Source organism: Aythya ferina, assembly GCF_964211825.1.
Source record: "Aythya ferina genome assembly, chromosome: 3".
Lineage (NCBI taxonomy): Eukaryota > Metazoa > Chordata > Aves > Anseriformes > Anatidae > Aythya > Aythya ferina.
The window spans coordinates 94829551-94855915 of record NC_140298.1 but is presented as its reverse complement, the minus strand read 5'-3'; the positions used below and the strand labels follow the sequence as shown (position 1 = coordinate 94855915).

Below are 26365 nucleotides of genomic sequence, written 5' to 3'. Positions count from 1 at the left end.
TTTTTCTAAGGGAACCATGCTGAAGTACTTGTGTGTATATCTAGCAATTTTCATCCCAGTTTTTGGCATCCAAATTCAAGAGAAGGCTGTGGATGATTTCTAAGTATTTTTATTTTGAAAGCAGCAGGAAAGAGTTGGAAACAGAAACCTTTGGTCAAGCATTAAACATGAATTCATGTGGGAGTGACATAAACTAAATACTTCAATTTTCTTTGCCATTTTATGATCTGTAATCTAGATTTAGTCTGCAAACAGGCTTTGTTAGCTCTTTTTCTTCCAGTGTTACTTGGGGTTTTTCTTAGGGAAGGTTAGATGTGAAGACCATAAAGTTATTGAAGAATTGATCCAATAAATGTGCAACTTCGCTGTTGCAATGCTTACGCAGTACCTGTCATCCACAGCTTCATAGGTAGAAAGCTTTTTTTTTCTCTTTTATTAAGTATTTAATTCCTCGTAGCTTTGAAGTCCAAGACAGAAATCCTCATAAAAATGTCTCCTAGTCTTGCTTAACTCTCTCTCTCTCTCTTTTTTTTGGTTAAGTGCTACTGAAAGCTAGAAGACCCAAATTCCTTGCTGAACTCCGGCTGTTCCACTTAATTCACCTGGACCTGCTGTTTCCCTGTGCTCTAATCTCTGAGCATTCTCCCTGGCTCTTTTCCTCATGTTTACAATTAGCAGCTCGTGATCCTATGTTTGTGCTTGCTTCTGCAGCTGAGAAGGACAGGCTGTTGATTTACCACAGGCTAACTATTCAAGAGACAGCTCACTTTTAAGTCTTTACACAGTAACGTGCCTACTATCTATGTATCTGTAAAATGCTCTTTTGTGAACATTTTTTTTTCATGCTCCACTCCTCCCTTGAAAAAGGGAAGTGAACAGAAACCAGGAGGAGGAGGAGGAAGGGATTTGCTTACCTCACTTCAGTTTCTTGTTAATTATATGGTAAGAGTTTTGGTTGAGAAAATCCAAACTGAACCTGTTTGTGTATTTTCTGTAAAGCTGTGAAGGCGGCTCCTAAAAGAGCAATCTCTTCTGTTCTTTGTGTATCCTCCGCCTTAGAATTTGAAGAGGAAAATGTTACAACCTGTACAAGAGCCACTTAATCATAATAGTCTTTGCAAGAACAAGGACTCCTGTCACATTTTGTCCCAGAAATTGTAACACTTTAGGTAAAGAGGTTGATTACTTCAGCCTTTGGGGCTAGCAGCAAAACCTTCTGGCTTTTGGAACAGAAAACAACGAGAAAGCCTGACACATCATGGTGAATGCCATGATCTCAGAGTGAAAGTATAGGGGAGATTAACCCTCCTCCATCCCCTTGAGGAAGCAGACCTTCTGGGAGCTGCAGGTCGCTGCCCTGGGAGAGGTGGGGGACGTGATGTTGGCCTCTGTGAGGTACCAACCTCCTCAGCTAGGCTCTGCGGCTGAAGAGCCCTTTGCAAAGACAAATAAATACTTGCAGCACAAATTCCTTCTTGCAAGGCATTTCACTAAGTGGATAGTTTCCTCCTCTCTCTCAGTTTGGAAGGTGGAGGAAGTGGTGAGTGGGGAGGGAGGACTTTTACCAAGGGCAGGCGTCAGCCTGCTCAAGCCAGGCTTCTCCGAGTGCCTCTGTGCCATGGATGGCAGCAAGGACCCCCTGGAAATGGCAGGAGAGCCTTGAGACTCCTGAATCCCTCATGCACCATAGTGCTTCAAGATTTAATGGGCTAGCTGGACCTTTAATGTGTGCATGTAACATATGTATTTTATACAACACTATAGTACATACTCAAGAGGAGGCAGGGGGGAAATTCTTCCATGTATCAAACTGGTTGGATGTGGTCTGGATATCTGTCCCTGGGGGGATAGTGCCACGTTGGTTCATAGCCTGGAGTGGCCTTACTGGGCAAAAACTTGGCATAAACTCCTCAATACAGTAAGGAGTTAGCAATCACTAAGTGTTACGCAGGGTACATAAGGCAGCGAGAGCCTTCAGTTCTGGCAGCCTAGGCCAGTCTGTGGGGTTCCCCTTGCTGGGGAGTGTGCAGCACTCCTGGCAGGGCGCCATGCCAGGCTGCGGCCTAGGTGCCAGACATCAGTAATTATGTTCTCTGTTGCACAATATTTAAAGAATGCCGGCCATGTAGGCTTTCGGTAGAGAAAAGAGTATATATTTTTTGAAATTTTATAGAAAAATGCTGTAAAAATGTGCCATATGAAAAGTTTTATCAGTTTAAAATGAAGGCTGCCTCCCCCTCACCTTCCCAGCCCTCAGAGGAAGGGAATAGAGGGAAAGGGGACTGAGGCATGTTACTGTTGTAAAAATCTTCAACATATATAAATTAGCACCAAACAAAAGGATATTTGGAAATAATTTTCTCATTCAGGCAGTACAGAAATCCCTAGTATCACACTTGATTCTTAAGTCACGTGTACGGGGCTTGAAAGATCATTACCTGATACCACAAGTTCTTGTGCAAACTAGAATGATAAATATCTGAAGAGGTATCTTGAGTAGAAATATGTTTGCTTGTATATATGTATACACCCTCTTATGTACACGACTGCCAAGCTTGATTATTTTTTTTTTTTTCATCTACTTTGCTGGCATGACTTTTTTGCTGCCAGTATATTTGTATTGTCATACGTCACAGGGCTTATGCTTGGTTTATAGCTTTATTATTAGCAATGCTGCACAATCTGTATGCCAGAACATCTGGGGCATCCTGTAAATGTGGAGCATTCGTCAGTATGTGGCATTAGAAGAATGCTAGATATTTAAGTAGGATTTGAGTTGGTTATCCAGCAGTGGCAAGAACAGCATTCAACCTTATTGCTGCTAATATTGGCAGAGATGTATGTGTTAATGTCTGTAGCAAAATCTAGTAGTAAACAGTAATGGCAAAAGCTGCTTAATCCATCAAGAGGCAGAAGGACTTCTTGATGTATTTTAATGTCCTGTGTTGCATTTCAGTTGATTATGTCAATGCTTCTACTATGGATGATCATCTCCTTTGCTATAATAACCACCCCGGAATTTTTGTCATATACTAAAATGCTCCTTGCCTTTCTTCTTCTGAGGTCATTTATTCAAAACAATGCTACAGTAGTCTTCCCGTGATTTCCATGAGTTATGAAGTGTCATAACTTGGTTGTGTTTTGCCTGATAAATTTCTTTAATCTTCGTGCTTCAACTGTGTTTTTCTTACTAAAAGTAAAACAAAACTCAGCTCAAAGAAAGGCACACAATTTATGTCTGTCCTTTGTCTGGTTAGGCAGAGTAGAAAAAAAAATAGTGAAGGTACCGGTGTGTGTGTGTGGGATTTCCCTTTTTCCCTGCATCCATTACAATTTCTTATTGAACACTTTTGCTCATGTAATGATTTTATAGTCTGGAATAAATAGGCTGGGAAAGCACACTTTACTTTCAAAACAGATTTTGTCATTAGCAAATGCATCCAAACTATACACAGTGTCCATGCTGCTTTATTGCAAGTAGTAACCTATGCTGGAGTAATTTTAACTTAGTTCAGATACCTAACTGTTATTGTAGATAATACCCAAGCCTTGTAAAGGAAAGAGGGTACAAAAATAGTTTGGTTTGAGAATGTGTATATATATATTCTTTTTCCCTGTAGCCCATTATATAGCAGTAGAAATTATTTACAGTACGACAGTGAAACCACACATCAGTAGAGGAAATCAGTAGTCTGATTAGTTTCAGAAACTTTGTGTCATCATCAAAAATTTAAGTTTATATTCTGCTTTATATGTTTTATATGTGTGTGTATATTTGTATGTATTTTTTCAAAACAACTTAAGATGATTACTTTAGCTTTTTTTTGGTTTGTTTTTTGTTTAATCCAGGAGGAGGATTCACACAGCAAGTGTGCATGTATATCTGAAAGGTGTGTGTCTGTGTGCATAAATGCATGTATAGAAGTTGTGGACACTGGCTTGGTTTAAAGACACAAGTTATTTAGAGTCCTGTGAAACTTCAAGATAGCAATGTCCGTTTCAGAACTCATAAGGCAGTGACAAATACTACGTGGGTTCCTGTGGTTCAATACAAAGATCAGCTCTGAACTAGTTAAAGCTGATGTTAGTTAAGGCTAATGTTAAATATAATTTTGATGTGGGGAGGGGGAGAGGGTAAGAAGAGAGAGAAAGATATTAAAAAATAGGAGAAGTGAGCCGCTGCTTTTCTGTTCATTTCCAACTATTTTATCCAAAGGAGGATGGTAGGAAGAATAAACAGACAATGAATGACAAACTTCTGTACTTAGTGCTGATAAATAGGGCTCAGTATCGGTGTTTCTCAGTAATGCAGGTAGAGGCTCCAATGTCTGTTGAGTGTATGTAGGACCTTTGTCGTCAATAATCCATTAGTGTAAATTCAGTCTTATGCAGACAGTGCTTGCATCGAGGAATGGAATGAATAAAACCTTTGCTGTCTGTGTCTCTAAGTGCAATTTTGATTTTGTTTTGATTTCATGTGTCACATACAGGGAAGGGGAAAGTTTCCAGGTCTGTGTACTGAGTTCTTTTAGAGCACCCTTTTAAAAGTGAATGCTTTTTACATGAACATGTGGGTGGTTGTTTTCTTTTTCTTATTCTTTTTATTTATTTATTTATTCTTAAAAAAAAAAAATGACTTGCCATCTGCTTTGCCAGACAGAGCACTGTCCCTGCAACGACTTCAGTGCTTTTACTTTCTGGAGTATTAGTGGCATGCAAATAGTTTTAAGTATTTCATGTGTTGCAACAGTTCATCACCTTATCACAGAATTTATCACACGCTCATCATTTAATCTGGCAATCTTAATGTGGGTTTCTTTTTTTTTTCTTTTTTCTCTCCTTACGGTTATTTAGAAGTCAGTATTCATAGCTGTTTAGTCCTTTCCTATGGTGGAGACAAAGTGTGAGCTTTTGACTCAGAACGAATGTCAGCAGAGATGGGTGTGCTTGTGGCACTTTGACACAGGCTGCTCGTTCCAGGCATCCCTTTGCATTCAGCAGCTCTTGTGGCTCCTCCTGAAGTAGGTTTGTGGCTGCTTCCAAAGTTCTTCATGAGGAATCTGCTCACCGACTATGTCACTGAAATGTATTCTGGCTGGGCATGGATTAGCGAAACCCAGGAAGAAGCTTGAAGAGTGACCACGAGGTTTGGTCCCTCCTGTGCCTGATGTCCCCTGTACAGGTGTCTAAGCCACAGCACCACAGCTCTCTGCCCATTTTTGCAGGCTCCTGCATGGCCCTTTGGCAGGAGAGTTTTGTCTTTTTGTGAGGTAAACCACTACAGAGGGGGCAATCTCTTCTTAAACCCTGATTTGAGGACTCTGTTTTACCCATTCTTTCTAACCTTAAAGGCCTCACCTAATGTTTCACGCTGACCTTACAGAGGCCTGCCAGTACCTAAAGGGGGCCTACAGGGAAGCTGGGGAGGGACTCTGTCAGGGAGTGTACTGATAGGGCAAGGGGGAATGGCTTTAAACTGAAAGGGTAGGTTTAGATTAGATATAAGGAGAAAGTTCTTCCCACAGAGGGTGGTGAGGCCCTGGCACAGGTTGCCCAGAGAAGCTGTGGATGCCCCATCCCTGGAGGTGTTCAAGGCCAGGCTGGATGGGGCTTTGGGCAACCTGGTCCGGTGGGAGATGTCCCTGCCCATGGCAGGGGGCATGGAATTAGATGGTCCTTAAAGTCCCCTCCAACCTAAACCATTCTATGTTGCTATGACTTATCTTGCTGTTACTGGATTTCTAATATCAACCGTTTACCCTCAGGTATCCAAGTTGTTTACGAAGGAGTTTTGTGAGAGATACAAAGCATCTCTGACAGGAGTTTGTCTCTAAAATGATCTGTTTTCTTGTATGGGAGAGCTGGTGCCATTGGCAGACCTTAGGTTTGTGTAGTTTAAAAGGAATATATTTTCACCACCTCATAAATCCAACTATACCTTGTGTACCACTTCATGTAAACCTAGTACTGAGCGGCTTTGGCCCTGCGGTTTGGTGTTGTGGAAGAGCAGCTTTGTTGTTCTTCCATGTGCTGCACTGTGGATGTTCACCTCTGTTGCTCATAAATTGTTTTGATATTTAGTAATGCTCACAGTGGATCCATCATCTGAAAGCACAGTGTGTTTTGGGGGTTGGTGAATAGACCGCTCCAGAGCTATTTGTAAACTTCAGGAATTTTATCCAACTGCTTAGGCTAATTTCAGACCTGTGCCTGGTGAATATGCAGGGAGCACTGGGGTTTGTGACACAGTTTATTTTTCCTTTGGGAGAAGGGGATGACTCTTACACTACTTGAGATGCAGTGAAACCCACTGAATGGTGCCTGTCCACCTCTGTCCCTCCAGCCCTTCCCAATCACTTAAGAAACAGAAGAGGGTTCCCAGGAGATGTTCTTGTACTAACCCTTCGTTGACCATTCACACCTGGTGATGTGGGGATTTGGGAGATGTTCATACTGGTTTGGGATTCAGTTCTGAGCTGGAATGAGTCAGAACAAGCTCATTTGCTCAGATGGCCTGGCAGGAGATGGAGCCTGATGGGCAGGTACTTTCCTCCTGCTGTGCCTCCCATCACGCTGCTCAGGGGGAGAAGAGCTGAATGAAATATATAGGCGTTCAATTCTGAGCTACTCAGCTAGATAGGAAGAGACCTAATTTCCAAATATTTTTCAGCGTATTTAGGTCACTGATGGCTGCTGAAGTCAGTGGTGCTACTTACATGAGGAAAATTTATGAAGACATTTCCTGAAGTATTATTTGCAGTGAGAATTGCAGGAAGGGGAGAGGGAATAGATGTAATACTTCGTAGAAAGAATGGAAATAGGAAAACCTGATCACAAGACTCATTTTTATTATAAGATTTACCGCCTTTTCTGTTGAATTCCTTTCCAAATGAATCATAACAATCTGAGTTGTTAAACAAGGAAACCAAGCGTATTTGTTCCATTCTTGCTGGATCTCGATGGCAATAAACAAGGTCTTAAACAGAGGGCTCACAGGCTACGGATAGAAATGTAGCTGGAACTAAGAGGCCCAGAACAGCATTTTATTTTTAAGATGGCATTGACTAGCTTCAGTAGACAAACAAGTAGTATTGAAGATACCTCAAAAAACATCTGTTTTCACATAGAAGTATCTCTGATTAGTTTCTGGCAATCTGAAGTAGTATGCTAGCACTTACTTGGGACCTGTTGTTTGAATAAATTGAATAATATTTTCAAATTAACTGTCTTTATTGTGAGAAAGGCTGGTTCTGTTCCCGTGTGTGTGTGTTATGAGCAAAGAGACTTGCATGTTCTCTTCTTCCCTTCCTTGTTTTCCCTCCCCCTGTACTTTCTGCCAGCACAGATTGTGGGTGTGTATTGATCAAATTACAAGAAATTCAGACTTTAATTGGTTCTTTAGAACAGTCTTAGGACATGGAGAATCTTTTTTTTTTCCTTCTTTTTTTCTGGACAGAGACTGATAAAGATCAGTCCAAGGACAGGTGAGTAGTTTAGACTCAGTAAAAAGCATGTGGAGCAGGAGAGGGAAATGGGATTTGCAAAAGCACAAAATGGCTCTGCCCTGCTAGTTGCTCTTGCTCTCATCTGAAGTATGAGTACTTGGACATGAAGCAGGCTTGCATGTTGAAATGTCTTGAAAGATACCAAGATAACTGCTTGCAGTAGCAAGTTACTGAATGTAATGAGGCAATAGTTTCAGTGTAGATGCAGTACAGTTGTTGATGATGTTTGTTTTTTTTCCCTTTTTTCTTCCGCAGATATTCCTGAAATACCAGAAAGCATCTCATTCTGCAAAGCACTACAGGTAGCAGATTTCAGTGGGAATCCACTGACTAGGTAATTTCCACCTTCTTCTTAGTACTTGCCATACCAGAATTACAATCTTGCTGTAACAATTACAATTTTAAATAAGCCCTTAAAAATTGTGATCTAGCATCTCTATGAAATCTTGCCAACAGCGTCTGTCTCTGGCAGTGATTGTAGCGAAAGTTCAGATTTAAAAAGCGATGTGCTGGGAGGGGATGAAATTTGTTAGCCAACCAGGAAAAATGTAAATCTGATTCTCTCCATTTTCATTTCTCTTCTTAAACGTGTAGGATAACCACGCTCATACTTGGGAGAGATAAGGCCATGGTTAGCATGAATGTGTTGGCACAAACCCAGGTGCCTGACAATTTGGAATAGAGTGTAGATCAGCCGCTGCAGATAATGGCTTTTTCTAACGATTAAAGCTTGGACTAGTGTTTCATCACTCTCCCATCAATTGGGACACAGTGACATGCAGTAACATGTGGCAAAAATGCACCGTGTACGTTGGTGGCTGCTACTGCAGCTCCTGGTCTGTGTTCTGACGAACTGGGGCCCGAGGATTACACACATCTACAGAAGAGGAGCTTTGTTTATGTTTCTCTGTTCCACTTGCTGACAATTTGGAATGTATATAGTGAAATGAGACTGGAGATAGCAAGGAAGAGAAGAGGTGATCTGCCAGCTAAGGCCTTTGAACGCTGTTTGGAGAACGATTTCCTAAACCAGCCTGTGCCACAGAGCTCCTTTGTGATGCTGAGCAATTCACATAAGCCGGAGTATTCACAGTGGGCATTAACCGACTTGCTTTGCTGTGCACTGAGATAGGCTGGGAATACTTGCATGATTAGCTGGCTGGCTGGAGTGCATGAGTGGTAACAAACAGCTGAGTGTCTGTAATATCTTAAGCCGCTGCAGCGGTTTCGCAGGACAGCTTCTCCCACATAGGCAGCTGAGATTCTTCAGAGCTGCGCTTTGAATATAGTGCATAGTGCATGCTAAGTTCTCTGGAAATTCGGATCTCTAAGCATTAAAGGGACACTTGTGATCTTAATCCCTGGGCCTCTGTAGCCCATTTATATGCTGAGGATAATAATACCACAAAAATCTGGTAAAGCAAACTGAAGCTGAACTGGTGTTTAGATATTAAAGTGATGAGGGTCACTGGGCAGCCTTTTCCCGGAGATGAGTGTGCCGTACATAAAGCACAGAGCTGCATCTCATGGTATTGAAATAAAAAAAAAAAAAAAAAAAAAAAAGAAAGTAGCAGCATGTCAGCTGTTGTTGTTCTCCATTTTGTGCACTGAATAAGGCCTGAGGCCCAACCGATGGATCTCCTTCGACAGCATCTGTAAGGCATAACTACAGCTGAGAGGAATTAACAAAAGAATTGAAAGGCTTTTTAATGGGGTTGAAATAGATCTCATAATTCTTTGTTGGTGGTTGCAGGAGAACTTTAAAAATTCTTGATAGAGTGGCTCCAAAGTATGTGTGTGTCCTGGAAAATATCACTCTAAGCAACCTAGTAAGTTAGAAAACAGAGATAACAGAAGCTGTTTACACACGGTTGCCTGGTGCTTCCTATGAAGAGGTCCAGAATTTCAGTTTTACCTGTGTAGCAGCATGTAGGTCTTGGCACTAATTAGCCCAGATGGGGTGATAAAGCCTAGCAGTCATTTCCTTTTATGTGTGATATGCTGGAACTTTTTTTTTTTTTTTTTAAGCTATTGATTCTTGCTCTTATTTTCACTGAGCTTAAAAGCCAGTCAGAGGTCTTCCCAATTGATGCCCTTCCACTAATACAGTATGTTGCCTCATTGTCAAATTTAATGGCTGGTGAATCTGCAGTATTAAAAGTGGCTGCTTTTCAGCTGCTTTCAGATGATTTGGAGCTTGCATTAATAAAAAGGAGGCCCATTTTTTGTAGGTTAGACCAGAAGACCACAATGCTACAGATAATCAGATCGTTTAACTCAAGTCTTAAGAGTATAAGAGCCTAAATGGTGAGGATGCTGCTTCCAAGCCTGTTGCTATTGTACAGTTAGGGGGATTGTAGAGGTCACGTTGTAGAGACCCCAAGTGAGTTCTGTTAGTAATGTACAGAAAATAACAAGGCAGTATGGAGTTGAGCACATGAGAAGTCCCCCTACTGTCATTTGTCTGCTTCCCTTTCCCCATCACGTGCAGCTGTTTGCCTGCACACCACGTCTCCTGTTAGAGGTCTGCGGGTTGCACCATGTACCTGGAGCTGGGGGACGTGGGGAGCAGGAGCCAAACCGAGTGCTACGGCCTGGGCTTAGGTTGCAGGCTCTGAGGATCGTGCAGAAGACTTGGGGAGCACTTTGCATATGCTTGCATTTTATAGTGAAAGAGGAGAGGGATTACGTGCTGTTGTGTTGTGAAGCAGTGCATGTGGAGGGCTGTAACAACGGAACATTGTCCTGATAGCGAACAGACTGTTTCTTCAAAACGCAGCAGCTGAAGAGCAGCCTAGTGGCTAACACAAAATGGCCCTGCTCTGAGCATGTACGCAACCGAACGTACTGCATGAAACTAATTTGCTTGATTATTTTACCATATGGGTGATGCAGGATAATACCAATAGATTTTTTTTTCCTATTTAATTTTCAATTTATTAAAATGCTTTGTATGTTCTCAAGTCATATGGCTTTTTGAAGCTGTAAATTGGAGACAGGGAAGAGAGGAGTCAGGAGACAGAGTTATTACCTGCACTTTGACACAGAGGAAACTTTAAAGTTTGTAAGCTATGTTCTTATTTATTTATTTATTTTACTATGATCCCTAGAATTTTTGGGAGTCTAGGCATTCCTCCCCTCTCTGTGTACATTGGCTAAATAGGCTCTAGTTTTCTGCTACACGATCTCTTTTTTTTGCTGTGTATTATATTAATGTGAATACTTACACTGGAAGTCCTTGACTTGAATTAATATCTCCATAGGTTGCCTGAGAGCTTTCCTGAATTACAGAATCTAACATGTCTTTCAGTAAATGACATCTCTCTGCAAGCACTACCTGAAAACATTGGGAAGTAAGTTTTTTTTTTTTTTAAACTTTATTGATATCTTTATTTTTCTGTCTTGTTATACATACTGTATAAATGACTTGTATAACTGTAAATAATATGATTACCTATACAATTATTTACAGGTTGGTTGGTTTGTTTGTTTTCTTCATATTGATCTGTTTAAAAAAATCACTTTGCATTTTTACTTACCTTTAGCAGGCTACCGCAGAAACTGAATCATGTATGTTTATGCTTATGCTCTGTTCTCAGGGATTTGGAGTAACTTGGATTTTTAAATGCAGAATTAAATAGGTGTCTTATGATGCAGAACTGACCTTTTACTTTCCTTTGCTGTGATAAAGGCCATTGATCCATTATTGTAAACATGTCAGCCAGCTTGCTGCTTAGCTCAAAACCAGACAGTGCTGGCACAAGAACAAACGGGTAAAAGCTGGCCATGATCAGGCTGGAAATTAGAAGGTTCCTAATCATAGCAGCAGTCTGCTTCTGAAAAAACTCCAGCAGGAACTGTCGAGATGGAAACTCAGAAAACAGCTCTTAAGGTGAAATTTGATAAGCTTTTGAGATGTTTGTTAGCTCTGGAAAGCAGAGCATGATTGCAGGGACAGAATTCCAAAGTGGAGCACATGAAAAGTGAAGTGTACTTTATGTCTGTCTCATTTTGATTGTAATAAACATCCACGCTTGCAAACAGGAATGTCTTCTCTCTTAGTGGAGGCAAGGGTAGCTCTTCTGATTTGAAGGAGAAAAGGCATTTCCGTGTCTCAATTAAACAGGTGAGAGTGGGTTTGCTCATTCAGTTTAAGGGCCCATCTAACTTTCTTCTCCAGTTGTACTAAGCAGATGCCTAGTGAGGATTAAGAAGTAAAGTGTGTGTTTGATTACTGCTCTTACCGTCCTCTGGTTCAGGGGATTTCCTGAGTTTTGGGTTGTGGTTTGTCTAATGGCAGCAATAACGAATCCCTCTTCCACTTACTAGTCCAGTTTCTCATTGAGTTTATGGAGACATCTTTAGTATTCGCCCCTGGCAAATAGTTGCAAAAGTTTATTACCCATTGCATTGGTTTTCTTTTGTTTGTTTGTTTTTGGGCCTGACTCCACCTGTCTGACTGCTTTTTTTGCTAGTATTGGAAGAGACAGTGAACAGTTGATCCCTATGCCTCCTGATCTGCCATTGACTTTGTAGATTTCTATTATATCCCCAGGTGCTTTTTTTTCTTTTTTTTTTTTTTTTCTTCTTATTTTTTTTTCCAGGCTGAAGAGTTTCGCTCGCTATTCCAGCTTCAGAAATAGTTTTCACTGAACTTAAGAGATCTGTGCTTTAGCTCAACTTTATTACGTTTATTGGGAAACTCACCATTTTAGAGAAATAGAAATTTCCTGCAGCCCCTGATAGTTATGCCTCTCTGGTTACTGTGCCCAGTGTGGATGTTGAGTTGTGTAACAGTAGAGGCCTGTTAATCTTGGACATCCTTTCATAAAATGGAGTATTTTTAACATGGATTTTTTGGGGAGCCAGCATAGTCCCTAACAATCATCAGAAGCCAACTGTTTCTAAGTAGAGGACTCCTCCAGAAGGGATCTTATTGAGAGCTCCTGCTATGTAGTCAAGTCCAGACCAGTACTGCTTTAGCCACTTCCCGTGTGTATGAAAGCTGTCAGCTGGCACCAGGCCCAACAGAAGTAGAAAATACCTTTTGAAACCTTCCACAAGCACTAACAGGTACAGCTAATGTGTGCCCACTGACTACGGCAAAGTCTTACTAAAAATTGCATGGGCTGGGGCTTTTGTGACGTTCTTTCTTTTCTATAAAAAGTTCACGAAACTTTTCTTGCAGCTTTTCACAGCACTGGCAGCTAAGAACAGGCTTGTTCGGACTTCTCAGTTACTGAAAACCTAGGGATAAAATTCCGCCTGCTGCCTGGTTTTGAAAATGAGTACAAGAAACATGACAAGCTGAAACAATTCCCAAAGTATAAGGGGGACTGCTGCTTTGCAAATAATAGCTGGAGGAAGGTCACTGGCTTCCCTGTCTGGTCACTGCCTACTGTGACTCGACCTCCTTGCTTACCTTGCCTGTCATTTGATCACGTGGCTCACGGTGGCTCTATTTTGGAGCAAATGAATAGAAACAGTTTTGGTTTATATGGGGATACCAGGCATTTGCAGAGATGTCAGTTACGTTCAGTTCAGCTATGCAAGAATAAATGTAATAGTCTTCCGAATTTTGATCCTAGGTAGTCCAAGGAGATGATGTGAAACTATTTCAACCTTATGTGAGCTGTTGCATACAGGTTTTGAGGGTTACGCTGCTGTATTCTGCAATTCCCAATATTGAAGCAAAAAACCAGGAATCTTCACTTGCTTCAGGAAGAATTATGCTTGTCTTGGTGTTCCTGGTAAATTTTCCTGGAGGGCTAGACTTTTATTCAGATCTGATAGGCCTGCTTTGATCTGAAAAATACACCCAGCATAGCTTTCTAAGAATATGCATATTTTATTTATACAAACCCACATGTTTTTTTTTTTTTTCTTTTTAGCAAATATTTCTGCTAATCAGGTTTATGCTTAAAGACAGAAGTGTGTTGGGCTGTTCTCTTTGGCTCATCAGGTATTCGCAATAGATAGGAATATGGCAGTTCGAAAGTAAGCTTTGGCATTTCCAAAACAGAAGAATATTAACATAACAGGAAGGGAACTAATGACAGATCCCACAGAAATGTAACCATTCCTGAACTCTATTGGGGAATGTTGATCTGCATTGGAATACATTGAACTGACCTAAATCCTACACAATGACTTTTTTTTTTTTAATACATCTCATGTGTGGACCAGTAACAAAAGTGTAGGGCTCTTTTTCTGTCTGTTCTCTCCTTCAGACTACAGAATTTCAGCCATCAGTGATGAAGAGAAAGGTATTCTAATTATAGCTGGAAGTGATTGAGAAGTCTTGTTTATAGCTAATTAGGACTGCAGCACAAAGTCCTTACATGACATTTACCACTGAGAGTGAATGTTATCAACACTTCTGAATACTTCTACATCTATAAATAATAAATTATTATTTTTCTGTCTAGCTACCAACAGGTGCAGCTTTCCTTTACACACAAGCTTCATCTTTTAAGTGTGAAATTATAATTTAAGTGGATTTGTTTGTCCCGTTGATTGCCTTATGTTTGATAAAAGCAGTGAAATACTCAGTGGATTCTCCAAATGTCGTATACTCGTGTTTTTTGTTCCCTTCTCTGTTTTCTTTCTTCTGCACTTTTTGGGACCCCCAAAATGCTAGGTATTAGGAAGAAGATAATGCTAATTGTCTCTGTGGCTGAAGAGACCAAAAAAGGCTCTTCCGGGTGTTGGAATGTTTGTAAATGCCTTACTGGAGTTCCCGTGTGCTTTGGATAATGATCCATGTTATTATTTGATGGAGTACACTGGGCTTTGTGTGAGATGGTCAAATAGTGAGCAAGCAAATACATACTTGGTGAGTTACTCTGCTACAGCTGTATTTATTTTGGGGAAAAATGTGACATCCATGTGCTTGCTACTGGTCTTCTGGCCACTAGAGTATGTGAAAATGTAGGGAAAAAAACATGCTGAATTATTACAGTCCTAGAATCTTGTCTGGGAAACTGCCTAATACAGCCAGTGAAATCTCTAATTCACCTTATAGCCATCACTATGCACTTAATGAATACATGTATATATATATATATAGTTAAACGACCTACTTCAAATGTGGTGGCACCACAGATTTGCCCTCCTGCATTGTATAGGGAAAGCAGTAAAAGTAACAGCTCATTTTTTTTTGAACGGCAGCACTTGAGAGGTTAGTTCAGAAGTTACCGACCTGGCAGTAGGTAATAATCTTCTATTTCACTCATTTTGAGCATTTTGTGGACGTGAGTCTTCCAGATACTCACTCCAGTTTTCCCATGCTCTGATGTATAAGATGAATACCAATGATCAGCTTCACTGTCTCAGGCGAGTATCTTAATTCATTCAAGCTTTTGATATGTAAAGTTGCTGTTTATATTTTTATTGTGCCTTTAAGAATACTTCTGCGTAGTCCTTTTGAATGTTTCTTTTCCTTCGTGCTGCCAAAGTGTAGTGTACGTGAGGCTCCCAGGTGGGCGTTTGAAGAACATAGGCAATGCCTCTCTATTCCCTTTTGTCTTCTTGCTTGTACACAGCCATACTCAGTGTACATCACCTCGCCTTCTTCTCTGTGACCAAATCAATCTGCATATCCAGTGCTGGTACATGTGCTACAAGTTTTCCCTTGTCAGATAAAAACACTTCTTTTTTTTTAAGCCCTTTCCTCGTCTGTAGTTTTAGTGTGTCACAGATCTTTTTGCTGTGCTCTGCTTTGGGACTTGGTAATGCACTAGATATTTTAATATTAGCAATGCTATTTTTTGAATGTTTCTCTGTGGTCTTTTTAACTCATGGTGTGGAGTAAAACAGTGAATGCTAATGCATTAAGCTAATAATTAGTTGAGGAGGAATAGGAGTTGTCCTGTTATCTAGTTGAACCATTCAGAGAAACAGGTTATACAATTTGAGCTGTTAGTGGGAGTGTCTTTTTCAGTGTTTCTCAGCCTAATGAAGCAAGTCTAATTTCCCTGCCTATTCTGCAGCACCAGGACTGTGAATGCAGAGCTGTCCGACGAGCAGGTGTAGTCTGTTCCTCCCACCACGGGTAGCATTTAGCAATTTCCATTTGCTTCCAGGGTTTTTCTTCAATAGCTCCTTACTTAACATCCAGAACACAGGGCATAACTTTTTCCTGAAATTCAAAACTCAGGGTGTTTCTTTGTACCTGCCTGTAAACCTTCCTGGGGCATGCCTTACAGTGATGCGAATAATCAGGTGCATGTCCGTCCCGAGCACATTTTGTCCTTACGTGTTGGCTTCGGGTTTAGTTCCCTCCACCCTACAGAGTGATGTTGGCTTTTTACCAGCAAAGATTTGGGAACTTAGAGATTCGTGCTGTGCTTAAATTGTGATTTAAGGCCTGCTGCCCATCAGCATACAAAACATCTCTCTCTTATCCAATCTTTAGCTTTCACCATTTTTTTCAGCTGTCTTGCCCATGTCTGAAAAAGGCAGACATGATTGGTAGCATCCCCACGATTTGCAACCTTTTCTTTAGAGAACTGCACAGTCTGTGATGCAAGGAAGTAGAGGAGCTTCATGTTGGCTTTAGAAACCTTTAAAATGGGGAGGTGAGAGTTTTTTTAGATGGGAGGGATATTCTTCTGATGGATGCCAATGACTGATGAGTCTGGTTTACCCCCAAGCTTGCAAGCGGGCTGAGTGGATCTGTGGGCCTTACTACTGAGAGGGAATTACCAGGTAAGCAGACAAATTCTCCTCTTAATGTCTGCAGCTAGCATATGCATTTCATAATGCAAACAAACATAATGCAAAGAGCAGAACAAATGTTAGGGCACTTAGGAGTATTGTTGTGTTAGAGGTGTGCTTTTCAAGAGTCACAGAACCCCAAGTATCCAGAGATTTCGTGTTAGGGAAACACAGTTGCTGAGCATGACCTTTTAATATATATGTTTTTAATTCTAGATGTTTGGAAGTTTTCAGCAACTTTCTGAATTCAGAATCTTTAATGTTGATCTGAATAGGAGTAGCTGGAGAATAAAAGGTCTTCAAAGGCAGGGGCGATACTCTTAATGCAGATGGTCCAGGAGCAGATCAGAATGGCGTGCTTATTTTGCTAATGCATTCCTGGGCCAGTCTTGGGCTGTATTTTGCTTAGTGTATGCTAGAACATCACGAGTGTGGACTGTGCATCTGGCAGCACTGCACAGAGTGGGAAAAGCTCTGGAAGTTGTCTGTAGCAAGACAGCATTCAGGTTTAGCATAATATGGCCTTACATGATAACAAAAGTTGGGAGGCTTACCTTGCAAACACATAGAAGAACTATTTGTAGTTGGCCTGACTAGGCTGACTATATATAGGATTAGAAGTTTGCACTCTGAATTTAGCATGACAAGGAATATTTACAGTTTGAGTAGGAGGAGTGTTTGGTGCTAATCACAGCTGTGTGCTAAATGGCAAAACTCAATGTTAAGGAACTCGAAAGTTTATTTCAGGAACAATGAAATAGTGAGTGCGGTACCATCTGGCCTTTAAAGAAGAGAAGTTACGTCTTGTATGCTGTATAAGGAAGAAGCCCTTAACATATATTTAGCAATTATTTTTTGTAAATAAAATAATAATATGCAATTTTGGTTAAGGAGTGGGAAACGTATGTTGCATGAGTGGAATGGAAGAGATTTTGAAAATCTTGTTGTAATAGTGAATTGGCTTAGCTTCCCCAAATTGTTTCAGTAATCTTGATAAGCAAACTGAAGAAAGCATTCAAAAGTGAACAGACTGTGCTGTAATTATAAATCTCTCTTATCTCTTAATGATCCCTTTTGAAGGTCATACTGAGTTCAGTTTCCCTGTCTGTCTTTTGGACCATGCTCGCTGCTGTGTGTGAGAGAGAGAATTGAATACGGCATCTTAGAAAACAGGCTTACATAGAAAACTATTCCTAGTTAGCAGCTTAGACTACCTCTGCTACAGATCTAAGGAGCTTCTTGGTCATAAGCTGTACTACTCTGCTCCTTTTTTATAATTTGGATGCGGCTTGTACTGAATTGTCTGTTTAGTCTTTCCTCTGGTGAGTGGCTGATAAGATACCGATATTTTTCTTTCTTTCTTTTTTCCCTTGTGGCAGACCTGTAGCTCTTTTACAAGCCAATTAATTGTATCAACAGTTTGATGCAAGGAACTAATGATTCAAGTGCTCTTCCTCTGCCTTTAATGTCTTTCCTGTTTAAGTCTAGGAAGACAAAATTATCAACTTGGCTTTCTTTTGAGCCTACTCTAGATGGGTTCTCTGGGGAAGCCCTGACAGCCCTTCATAAGTTTACCCTTCATGAAGGGGAAACAAAAACCAACTTCACGTGCCTTTCCCTCATGTATTATACATGTAAACTTGAGAGGAAAAGATAGTGTTTAGCTTAGATGCAAGTTGCTTCGGGTTGGTTTGCCTTTAGAGGGGAGTGGGGTAAATGGTCTCAAAGGTGACTTTTGGAAGAGTGGTCTTCAGGCCTGCTGAGGAGGAGATGTAACAACAGCTTCATCAAAACTGAAGCTAGCTACCTTGCTTTGCAGTTGTTTTTATAGCAGCCCTTATATTCAGAGGTAAAACAGTTCGACCTCAGGTGTGTGAAGATGGTATGCTTTGAATGGATAAGTGCCCTCATTTAGGAAATGAATTTGTGCTGTAGTTTCAGGCTCACCTAAGAGTTTGTAGGATTCAGGAACTAAGACTTTGCAAAAAGCACTCTCCCTTATTGCATGATGTGGGCCTAAGGTCTCTCTTTAAATTCTCTTGGATTGGTCTTGCAAAAATTCTTCGTCGTTCACGTTATACAACAGGTTTCTGTAACTGAAAGGGAACCAAACAAGGAGGCAGGAGAATGGTTAAACTGACATTTGGAGGAAAAAAAAAAACAACACAACTTTAAGCTTAAGCTAGAAAGGAAGCTAGCTGCAGTTCTCTACTATTTGTAGGTTACCATATAATGGATATAAATTTTAAGGTTCTTTCATGATAGCTTTGTCTAATTATGTCAGTATTAAGCTGTAGCTGGAAGGAAAATAAGTATCTAGTGTTTAGCTTTCTAGAAAAGGGGAGCAAAACATGGACTGGGAGAATGTTGACCACAAGCTGCATGGTTACATGTTAGTGGAACCTTAGGGAAGTTGAGAGACGTAAGAATTCCCTACAGAGCTAATATTGCTTCTCCTGCGTTGGAAATGTCCTTAAACTCAAGAACCCCCCTGAGTTTCAGTGAATAATTTAGGTGCAGGAGTTTGGAGACTGGTCTGGCCAGGCTTCTTCTGCAGCCCTCGTATGAAGACGGGGTGAGTGAAGGAGACATCTTCAGGGAGTGACCTGGGACAGGGGCCCAGCTGAAATAGCCACCTGTAAGGCACTACTGCTTTCAGAGAAGAAATTCATAGTTTCTTCATCTGCTCCTTCTCCCAACTCTTTCTGAATGCCTTGAGTAATGCAACAGATCAGTTCTGAAATCGCACTATTTCCGAAGTCTATAATAAAACCATTCCTCTTACTGCTATGCTACAGAGTTTATTAAAGATAACAGAGCTCAAAGCATCTTCTGGACCTCTCCTTCTCCTTTTCCTGTCAGCATAATGGACCTTGCTTATGGTTGGCCCTTTGGTGACTCTTTCTGTGCCCAGAACCATCCTTACTGCCTGGGACTTGCCTTTGTTCCATATAAATGCAGGGACCGTGCCAACTCGCCTGTCTTTTCCTTCTCTTTTCAATCCTGGAAATGTGAGGAAAAGGTCGTTCTTTATAGGTTGCTATTACCAAAACTGCGTTGAGGATTTTGCATTCCAATGATGAGCTGAAGCCTGCTGGAAAGATGCAAATGGGGCCTTGCATTTCTGCAAGTCCTTTATATCTTCATCTCATGCGATTTTGCTCCACTATTTCCCAATGTCTGACTTTTCCCATATGCTCAACTGTGTCATGCTCCGCACATAGGATTGAAATAATTGAGACTTCTATTAATGAAATGAGACTGCTCTTGTTCAGTTTTTTTATTAAGAACATTAGCTTTCGTATTAGTCCTTTTATCCTTCATTTTAATTTTCTCACAGCTTTTTCCACCTTTCTTTTTCCCACTTCTTTTTAACAAGAAAATACTGCGTGTCACCATGCTTCCCTTTTCTTTCCTCAGAAGCCTTCGCTGGTGTACCCAAGGGCTTGAGCGCTTCTGGTCCTGTTGTGGTGAGGGGTGAGATAAATTGGGGCAGATAATGTTCTCTTAAGGCTGACTTTCTGGTGTCTTAAGTAGGAGAACGACACGGCTGTCTATGGTGTTAAAGCACCAGTATAACTCTTCTCGGCTTTGTCTTTTATAACTTTACAATACAGAGTATGCTTAACATATGGGATACACTGAAAAAATTGTGATTTCATCCAAGGTAACTAGGGAATGTGTCTGTCTTTTTTCTATTTTTTCTTTTGTAACTGCAGTTGATAGTGTTTTGCTTACTGCAGTGTGTTGCTGTTGTCCACAGTCATCTATCTGCTTTTGAAATGGTTGTTTTGTAGGCTATGTTGCTACTGAGGCTTTTTTTTTTTTTTTTAATTAATCCAAAGAAAAATAGCCTTGCTTTGGAAGAACAAAACCGTGCTTTAATTCCACTGTTAGTGGCTCATTCTACTGTTCTCTTTATTTTGGAAGGGATGCTGTCGTTGACATAAAGGAGTATTTGCAGAGTTCCCTAGGTGTATCCTTTTCTGTGGAACATGTTAGGCTGTGAGTTTCTCTCCTAAATCCTGGCAAGTGTCATCAGGAAAGATGTTTCTAGCATTTACAGACTACTTTATTCCTTGTAGTTTTGTCCTCAATTATTGCTTTCACGTTTCTTCTTTTCATCTACCTCTCGTGATGAACAGCAGTACTTACAGTTACATTAAGTCCAGCACTGATTAAACTTACCTGGTTTGTACTGAAAATGGCATTTTTAGCCATGTCATACCTTCAGATTCTGCTTGGTTCCACCCTTAAACCCGTAATCGTCTGGAATGCTAAAATGGAAAACTTGGTAATTATTTCAATTACTGGATCCTCTGGCTGGGTTTGCTGTTGCCTTGTGCTCAGTAATTTCACACACATGCTCAGCACTCCGTGTGTGTGGTAGCTTTTGTGGTGAGAATGATTACAATATTAATGCTTTTACAAGTTTCGGAGCTTCTTACAATAGTAACCTTGGAAAAGCACTCCCTTTCCCCCCTCCCCTTTAGAGTGCAGATGACATTTTGTTTGTACATTTTCTGATTTTGCAGGGGGAGAGGACTGTTTGTCGCTTTGTTCTAGAGCAGTCTGCAACACTCTCCAGCGTGTTTGTATTTCTAAATGCGGTTGGTGAGCAGCTGCTGCCAGAACTGCGTCTCCTGCCCTAGCAGGCTGCATCGCCTTTGTGTTTTACAGATCACAACAACAAAAAAAAACAAACAACACACAGTGACTGCTATTGCTCTCCTAGATTAAAATGAGGAATAGGGAAAGATTCTGAAATTGTTAAGGTATAGCGTCTTTTAGTTCCTTTGAAAATCTTCAGAAAGACTCTTTATTAACAATGCATCCACAAAATTAATGGCAGAGGGAAAAGACAAAAAAAAATCATTTGGTGTACTGTGAAAAATCAGTTTGTACCTGAGAAGAGGAAAAATTACACTTTCCAAAGATAAAGAAAGATAAAGTGTTATTTCATCAGAAAACGTATTTGAACAACAGCAAATGGCTAAAAATCCTGTCTGTTTGCATAACTTAACAGGGAGAAAATGTTAGTGAACATAGAATGCACTAAGGAGCCCTTGGTAAGTATAAGGAAGAGCTCGATCTCTGCTCTGGAACGTGTCAGATCGGTGCTCTGGTACATCAGCACACCTTGTCCATTTTTGCCTGCTATTTTATACTCTACATGTTTTCCCATGCAATTTTTAAATTGCAATATAGGCTTGCTGGGAGCCGATCCTATAACTTGCAGAAATTTAAGGCTAATGAGTTTCCTCATATTTTCTGGCCTCTTGTTTTGGAAGGATCCACCTTAATCATAATACTTCAGTCTAATGGAACAGCTTTGCTGATGTAAAGTTTGTAGCCTTAGTCTCTATTTTACATGACTTCATTGTGCCTATTGGGGGCTGCTTATATTGTGTTTGGACTGGGCTGGAGAACCTGGAAGGAGTACAAAGGATAGATTAAAGGGGTGGAGGGAAGTGTCTTTATTTTGTTCCAGGGTGAAGTTGTAATTGTAAGCACACTCGGAGTAAGAGCAGCTGTAGAATAAAGAAGTTCTCATCTAGAAAGCTGTGTCACTGGGCACGAAGAAATAATCCTACAGGTAGTGGACTCACCTAAGAAGTCTAACGTGGGCCTGTGGTCAGCCACAGTCACCGTAAAGCACACGATCAGCAGCTGGGGGCAGATCCAGGGATCTGCAGGGCCACAGCTACCCAGGGCCTACCACGGTCCTGCTGGCTGAGGCAGCACAGATGCCCTCCTTGCACCTTTCTGGCAGCTGTACTGGCCCAGGTGTTTAAGGGGATTTATAGTACGTTGGATTAGGGATCTGTATTATTCTTTTTTGCTGGGCTATTTTTAAGGAGGATCAATTGCCTGAGCCGATTCACTGCCCTGTCCCAGTTTAATGATACAGTGAGACTGCAGGCTGAGGAGGTGGCTCCAGGTTCCTCCTGTTGAGCGTGGTTTTGCTGACAAAGATTTCTGTTTAACCACAGCTGAAGTGATGTCTGATGTAAGAAGAGAAATTAAGAGATTGCACCATTTTACTCATCGACACTTCAGCGTGATGGGGAGGGAGATAAGTAGATGAGGGATGCTTTGTAAACACGAGATTCCTTGCAGCTTGGTGGTGTGTGCATCCTTCTTGTATTCTCATGATAAAAGTGGTTCGTGGGGCTGACCTCATACAAGCTTGAATTGAGAGCAAAATCTGAAGGAATTGGAATCTATTGGAATAGATTTCTGGAAAGGAAACCAGTAAAGCAAATTGTTGTGGAAATCAGGAGGTGGTGGTTAACATTTTTACGTGAGAGCCCTATTTCATGTCACTGGAAAGATGTCTTCTTTGCAACCCAGTTTCTGTCAAATGAGTTTGAATGGCAGTAGTTGAGTTACTCTCACTTTTAATTGATTTTGTGATAAGCTTCTACTTAAATGTCTTCACCCATATGGCGTGTTTTAACTGTTTTTCTTCTGGAGGAACGCAGAGCCCTTCGGGTAAAATTTGCTCATTTGAAAAGCCGGGGAGGGCTGTTAGGGATGTAATCAAAGCTCCTTTGTGATTTCGTTCAGTGTTCTCTGAATGCAGTGGAAAATTGGTGCTTGAAGTAAGGTGTGGTTTTTTTTTTTTTTTTTTTTTTCCAGACACCATCCAAATTCAATTTGTGAAAAATCTTCTCTCCCTTCTCATAACTCATTACATCGATTATGTTGCCTTCCCTGCTTATATAGCTGCACTGGAGTCACAAAATGAAGGCTTTTCTTCAGTTTTATTCAGGGTATCAGCAGCTTTTCTGCTGGAGCTAACTAGTGATTGAGTGATTCAGTATGTTGGTATTGTTTGAAGTGGAAACAAAATTCCAATTTTATGTGGCCTTAATGCATGTTTTTGTTTTCCTGAGGTGTACAAACAAAAACTTGGCTTTGAATTTAACAGGTGCTTCAAATTTGGTGGAATTGTTTTTATTTTCATCTAGATATCGTTTAAGGCATGAGACATCGTCCCCCTCCCCTGCAGACCAAGGCAGAACATACTCTGTTGTAGGGAACTGCTTATTTGTAGTCCCCATCTCTGATTTGTCTTTTTCCCTAGGACGCTGAAGGATTAGAGCAGATTATAGTGTTGGGATAATGTCTGACTCCTTGTGTTCCATTTAGTCATAAATAAAACCCTGAAAAATCTGAATGTTGCTATGGTGATGTTAGTAAAAGCCTGGGATGTGGAGTAGTGAGCCGCTTAGGAGCATAATGTCACTTACGTTAATGAGCGTGCTGTAGTTAGAGCAGTGATGAGTTTACCTGATGCCCTCCAACTTCTGTAGCCCGTGACAGATTCTGGAAGCAAAGACGTAAATTCGTGGCATGAATATGCTCCGTTTAGTAATTTGCAACTACCGACCTTTTAACAAGTGGAAAATTGTGTTTTGTCTGTTTACTTTCTAGCTCTAGTATTTTGAAGTGTCGCAGAAAAACAAGCAAAGACTTCCCCTCTTGGTATGCTTCACTTCACATGATGGTCTGATTGAGTTAAAAACCAAACAGCTCACAGCAGATTTTTGTTTTAAACTATGTAAACACTGTTGTTTTTTTTTTTTTTTTTTCTTCTGAAAGCGCAGAATAGGAAAAGAAAGACTGCATTAAAATATGTTTCTTATTTTATTTTTCAGTCTTTATAACCTGGCTTCACTGGAACTTAGAGAAAATTTGCTGACATATTTACCTGAGTAAGTGACGTTTTGAATGTTTGATTACGTTTAGTGTAAAGTGTTCTTATTCTAAAAATCTGCTAACAGCTGAAACTGAGTGACAGCTAGAAAAAATACTCAGTGCAGATTGACAACGTCTATGGGATACAGCTTTGTTTTAATAACACTTAGTTACATCCATTCTTTCTAGCTGTAATTGATTAGTTGCAGGCATCTGCAGTCTGTGTAGATTTGTTTCTGCTCCGTGTAGCTATTCTGTCTAAAATACAGCAACACCAAACGCTTCTTCCTGCATGCGTTGAACTAATGCTTCAGCAGTGGGAGGGGTGGTTTGGATTGCTCCCATGCTGAAATTTCATAACTGTGAAAGCAGGATAATGGGATCTCAGAGTTTTCAATTCTGAATTGGTCTATGGACCGTCATGAAATTTAAATAAGCATTCGTTTGGGGACTTGAGTAAACAAAAGCTTCAAAAACCTGGAGATCAAAGCCTTTATGAAAAACCAGGCCTACTGATGTCTGAAGTCTGACTCCACCCCCAGTGGTTTTTGGGGAAAAAAATCTAGATGTCTCTATACTGTCTGCATTGTGGTCGAGGAGTTGGTGCTCCTTCATCAGATTAATCAGTTATTTAAGATTAATCAGTTAAAGTTTGGGGATCCATTTTGACTGCTTGGAAGGAGCTTTTTATTTCTGTAGTGAAGTGGTTTCCTTTCTTCACTGCCTGGCTGTTTCTTGCAGGAGTTCCCATGAATTCTGTTCAGCTTGTTTAGATCATCTAGAGTATAATGTAATAGATGTAAGCTATTTTAATCAGAATCTGTTCCCTAGTTACATTTGGGTCCCTTTTGTCCTGTCAGTCTCCCCAGTATCTCTGTTGCAGTTGTTTATAGCTGGGAGCCACAAGGAACTTTAAATGTCAGTGATCAGAAGTTATGAATTGCTAGCTAGGTTTCTCCATTCAGTGTCAGAATTAACCTGCCGTAAACGTTGGCAATTTTATTGCTACTGGATGGAAAATGTGGCGTGTCAGTAATGTAACTGACAGCTCTATGGTTTTCGTGCTACTGCAGCTTTGGAGAAGGTAAGCAAAAGCTCCACAGAAGAAGAATGCTTTTGAAGCAGGAAAGGATCTATTCATGTTCTCTGTGTCTGTTCATGTTCAGAAAACCTTTTACATCCTTTTGGGGTTTCCCCTGTTTGCATCTTCAAATCCAACCTGAAATTCTTTGGAAATTGACGTATCAGGTTGAGAAGAGAAATGATGCATTTGGTGAATCTTGATTAGCACTGGTTTAGATACCGTCACATGTGGCCACTATGTGGGATTTTAATTCAGTTGTGTAACTGTAAATGCTCCCTAAAAATAAATCTAACCAACTGTATTAATCTGTATGGCATTGTCCACCCCAAAGACTGAAAGATAAGATCAAGGTTAATGATTTGGTTGCCTACACTAAGTTTTATGTTTCAAAGGTATGAGATTATGCTGACAAACCAAACTATTTTTTAAGATATTCCTCTAAGTAGTCCATGCCTGGTAAAATAACTGTCTGCCTACAATGTGTTGCAATTTGAAATACGAATTTCAGTAAAATGAGCTCATTCAAATACATTTGGTTTCTGTTGGTTTAGTCTGATGCGGTTTTGTTTTGACTTATCTCACAGATCGCTTGCCCAGCTGCAGCGACTAGAAGAACTTGATTTAGGAAACAATGAACTTTATCACTTGGTAAGCAAACATGCCACTGAAAGTGCACATTGGTCTTGTTTCACGTGTAATTTAAATTAAACAGGTCATGGGACGTCCAAAATTGAGAAGAAAATGTGGAGGAGAGAGTCTTTCTCTATGTGCAGATAAATTTTGGCAGTAAGATAGATTTTCCCATATCTGCTGCATCTTGTTCGGTAGAATATTACTTTGCCTGAACAATTTCTGCATCTGTTCTCTAGAAAATGAATGCTCCACAGACTTTTTCAATGGAAAAAATGGAAGTGTAGAAGGGCACAAACTCGGCACTAGCAGTCAAAGTGAACACATGAACATTTGTTGGAAACTGGAAGGGGGGAGCACAGATAAAAGTTCCACTATATTTTCAGGAGTAGAATAGGAATCTGTGGGAGAGGGCAGAGACAAACTTTGGGGTTTCAGTGTCTTAAATTGTGGCCGACAGGTCTACCAGAAGATACGTAACCTCCCTTAAGCTGACTCAATAAAATGTTGGATTTGCAGTAGATGAAGAGTTTGCATGCAATTTGTTAGTGCGTGTCAGGTGAAGTATTGTAGGTTATTAACCTACGGCAGGTAATTTGTCTGGTGGAGTTCCCAAACGCTTCCAGTCACTCTTGCTGCATTGGACTGTAGTGTGTGTAGTATGGATTGGTTTACTCAAACTGTAATTATGGGATGGCTGTTGGGTTAAAAGTCCCGTGTTGTT

General features: G+C 40.5%; 1 protein-coding gene across 1 annotated transcript in view; it reads left to right on the top strand.

Moving 5' to 3' along the window:
• LRRC1 (leucine rich repeat containing 1) overlaps window positions 1–26365 on the top strand; it is a 68538-nt gene that overhangs the window by 22178 nt on the left and 19995 nt on the right. Inside the window, exons 3-6 of the mRNA XM_084514573.1 lie at window positions 7761–7839; window positions 10769–10858; window positions 23888–23944; window positions 25596–25659. Of these exons, the coding sequence (XP_084370699.1) occupies window positions 7761–7839; window positions 10769–10858; window positions 23888–23944; window positions 25596–25659 (290 nt within the window). The remainder of the gene's footprint in view (window positions 1–7760; window positions 7840–10768; window positions 10859–23887; window positions 23945–25595; window positions 25660–26365) is intronic.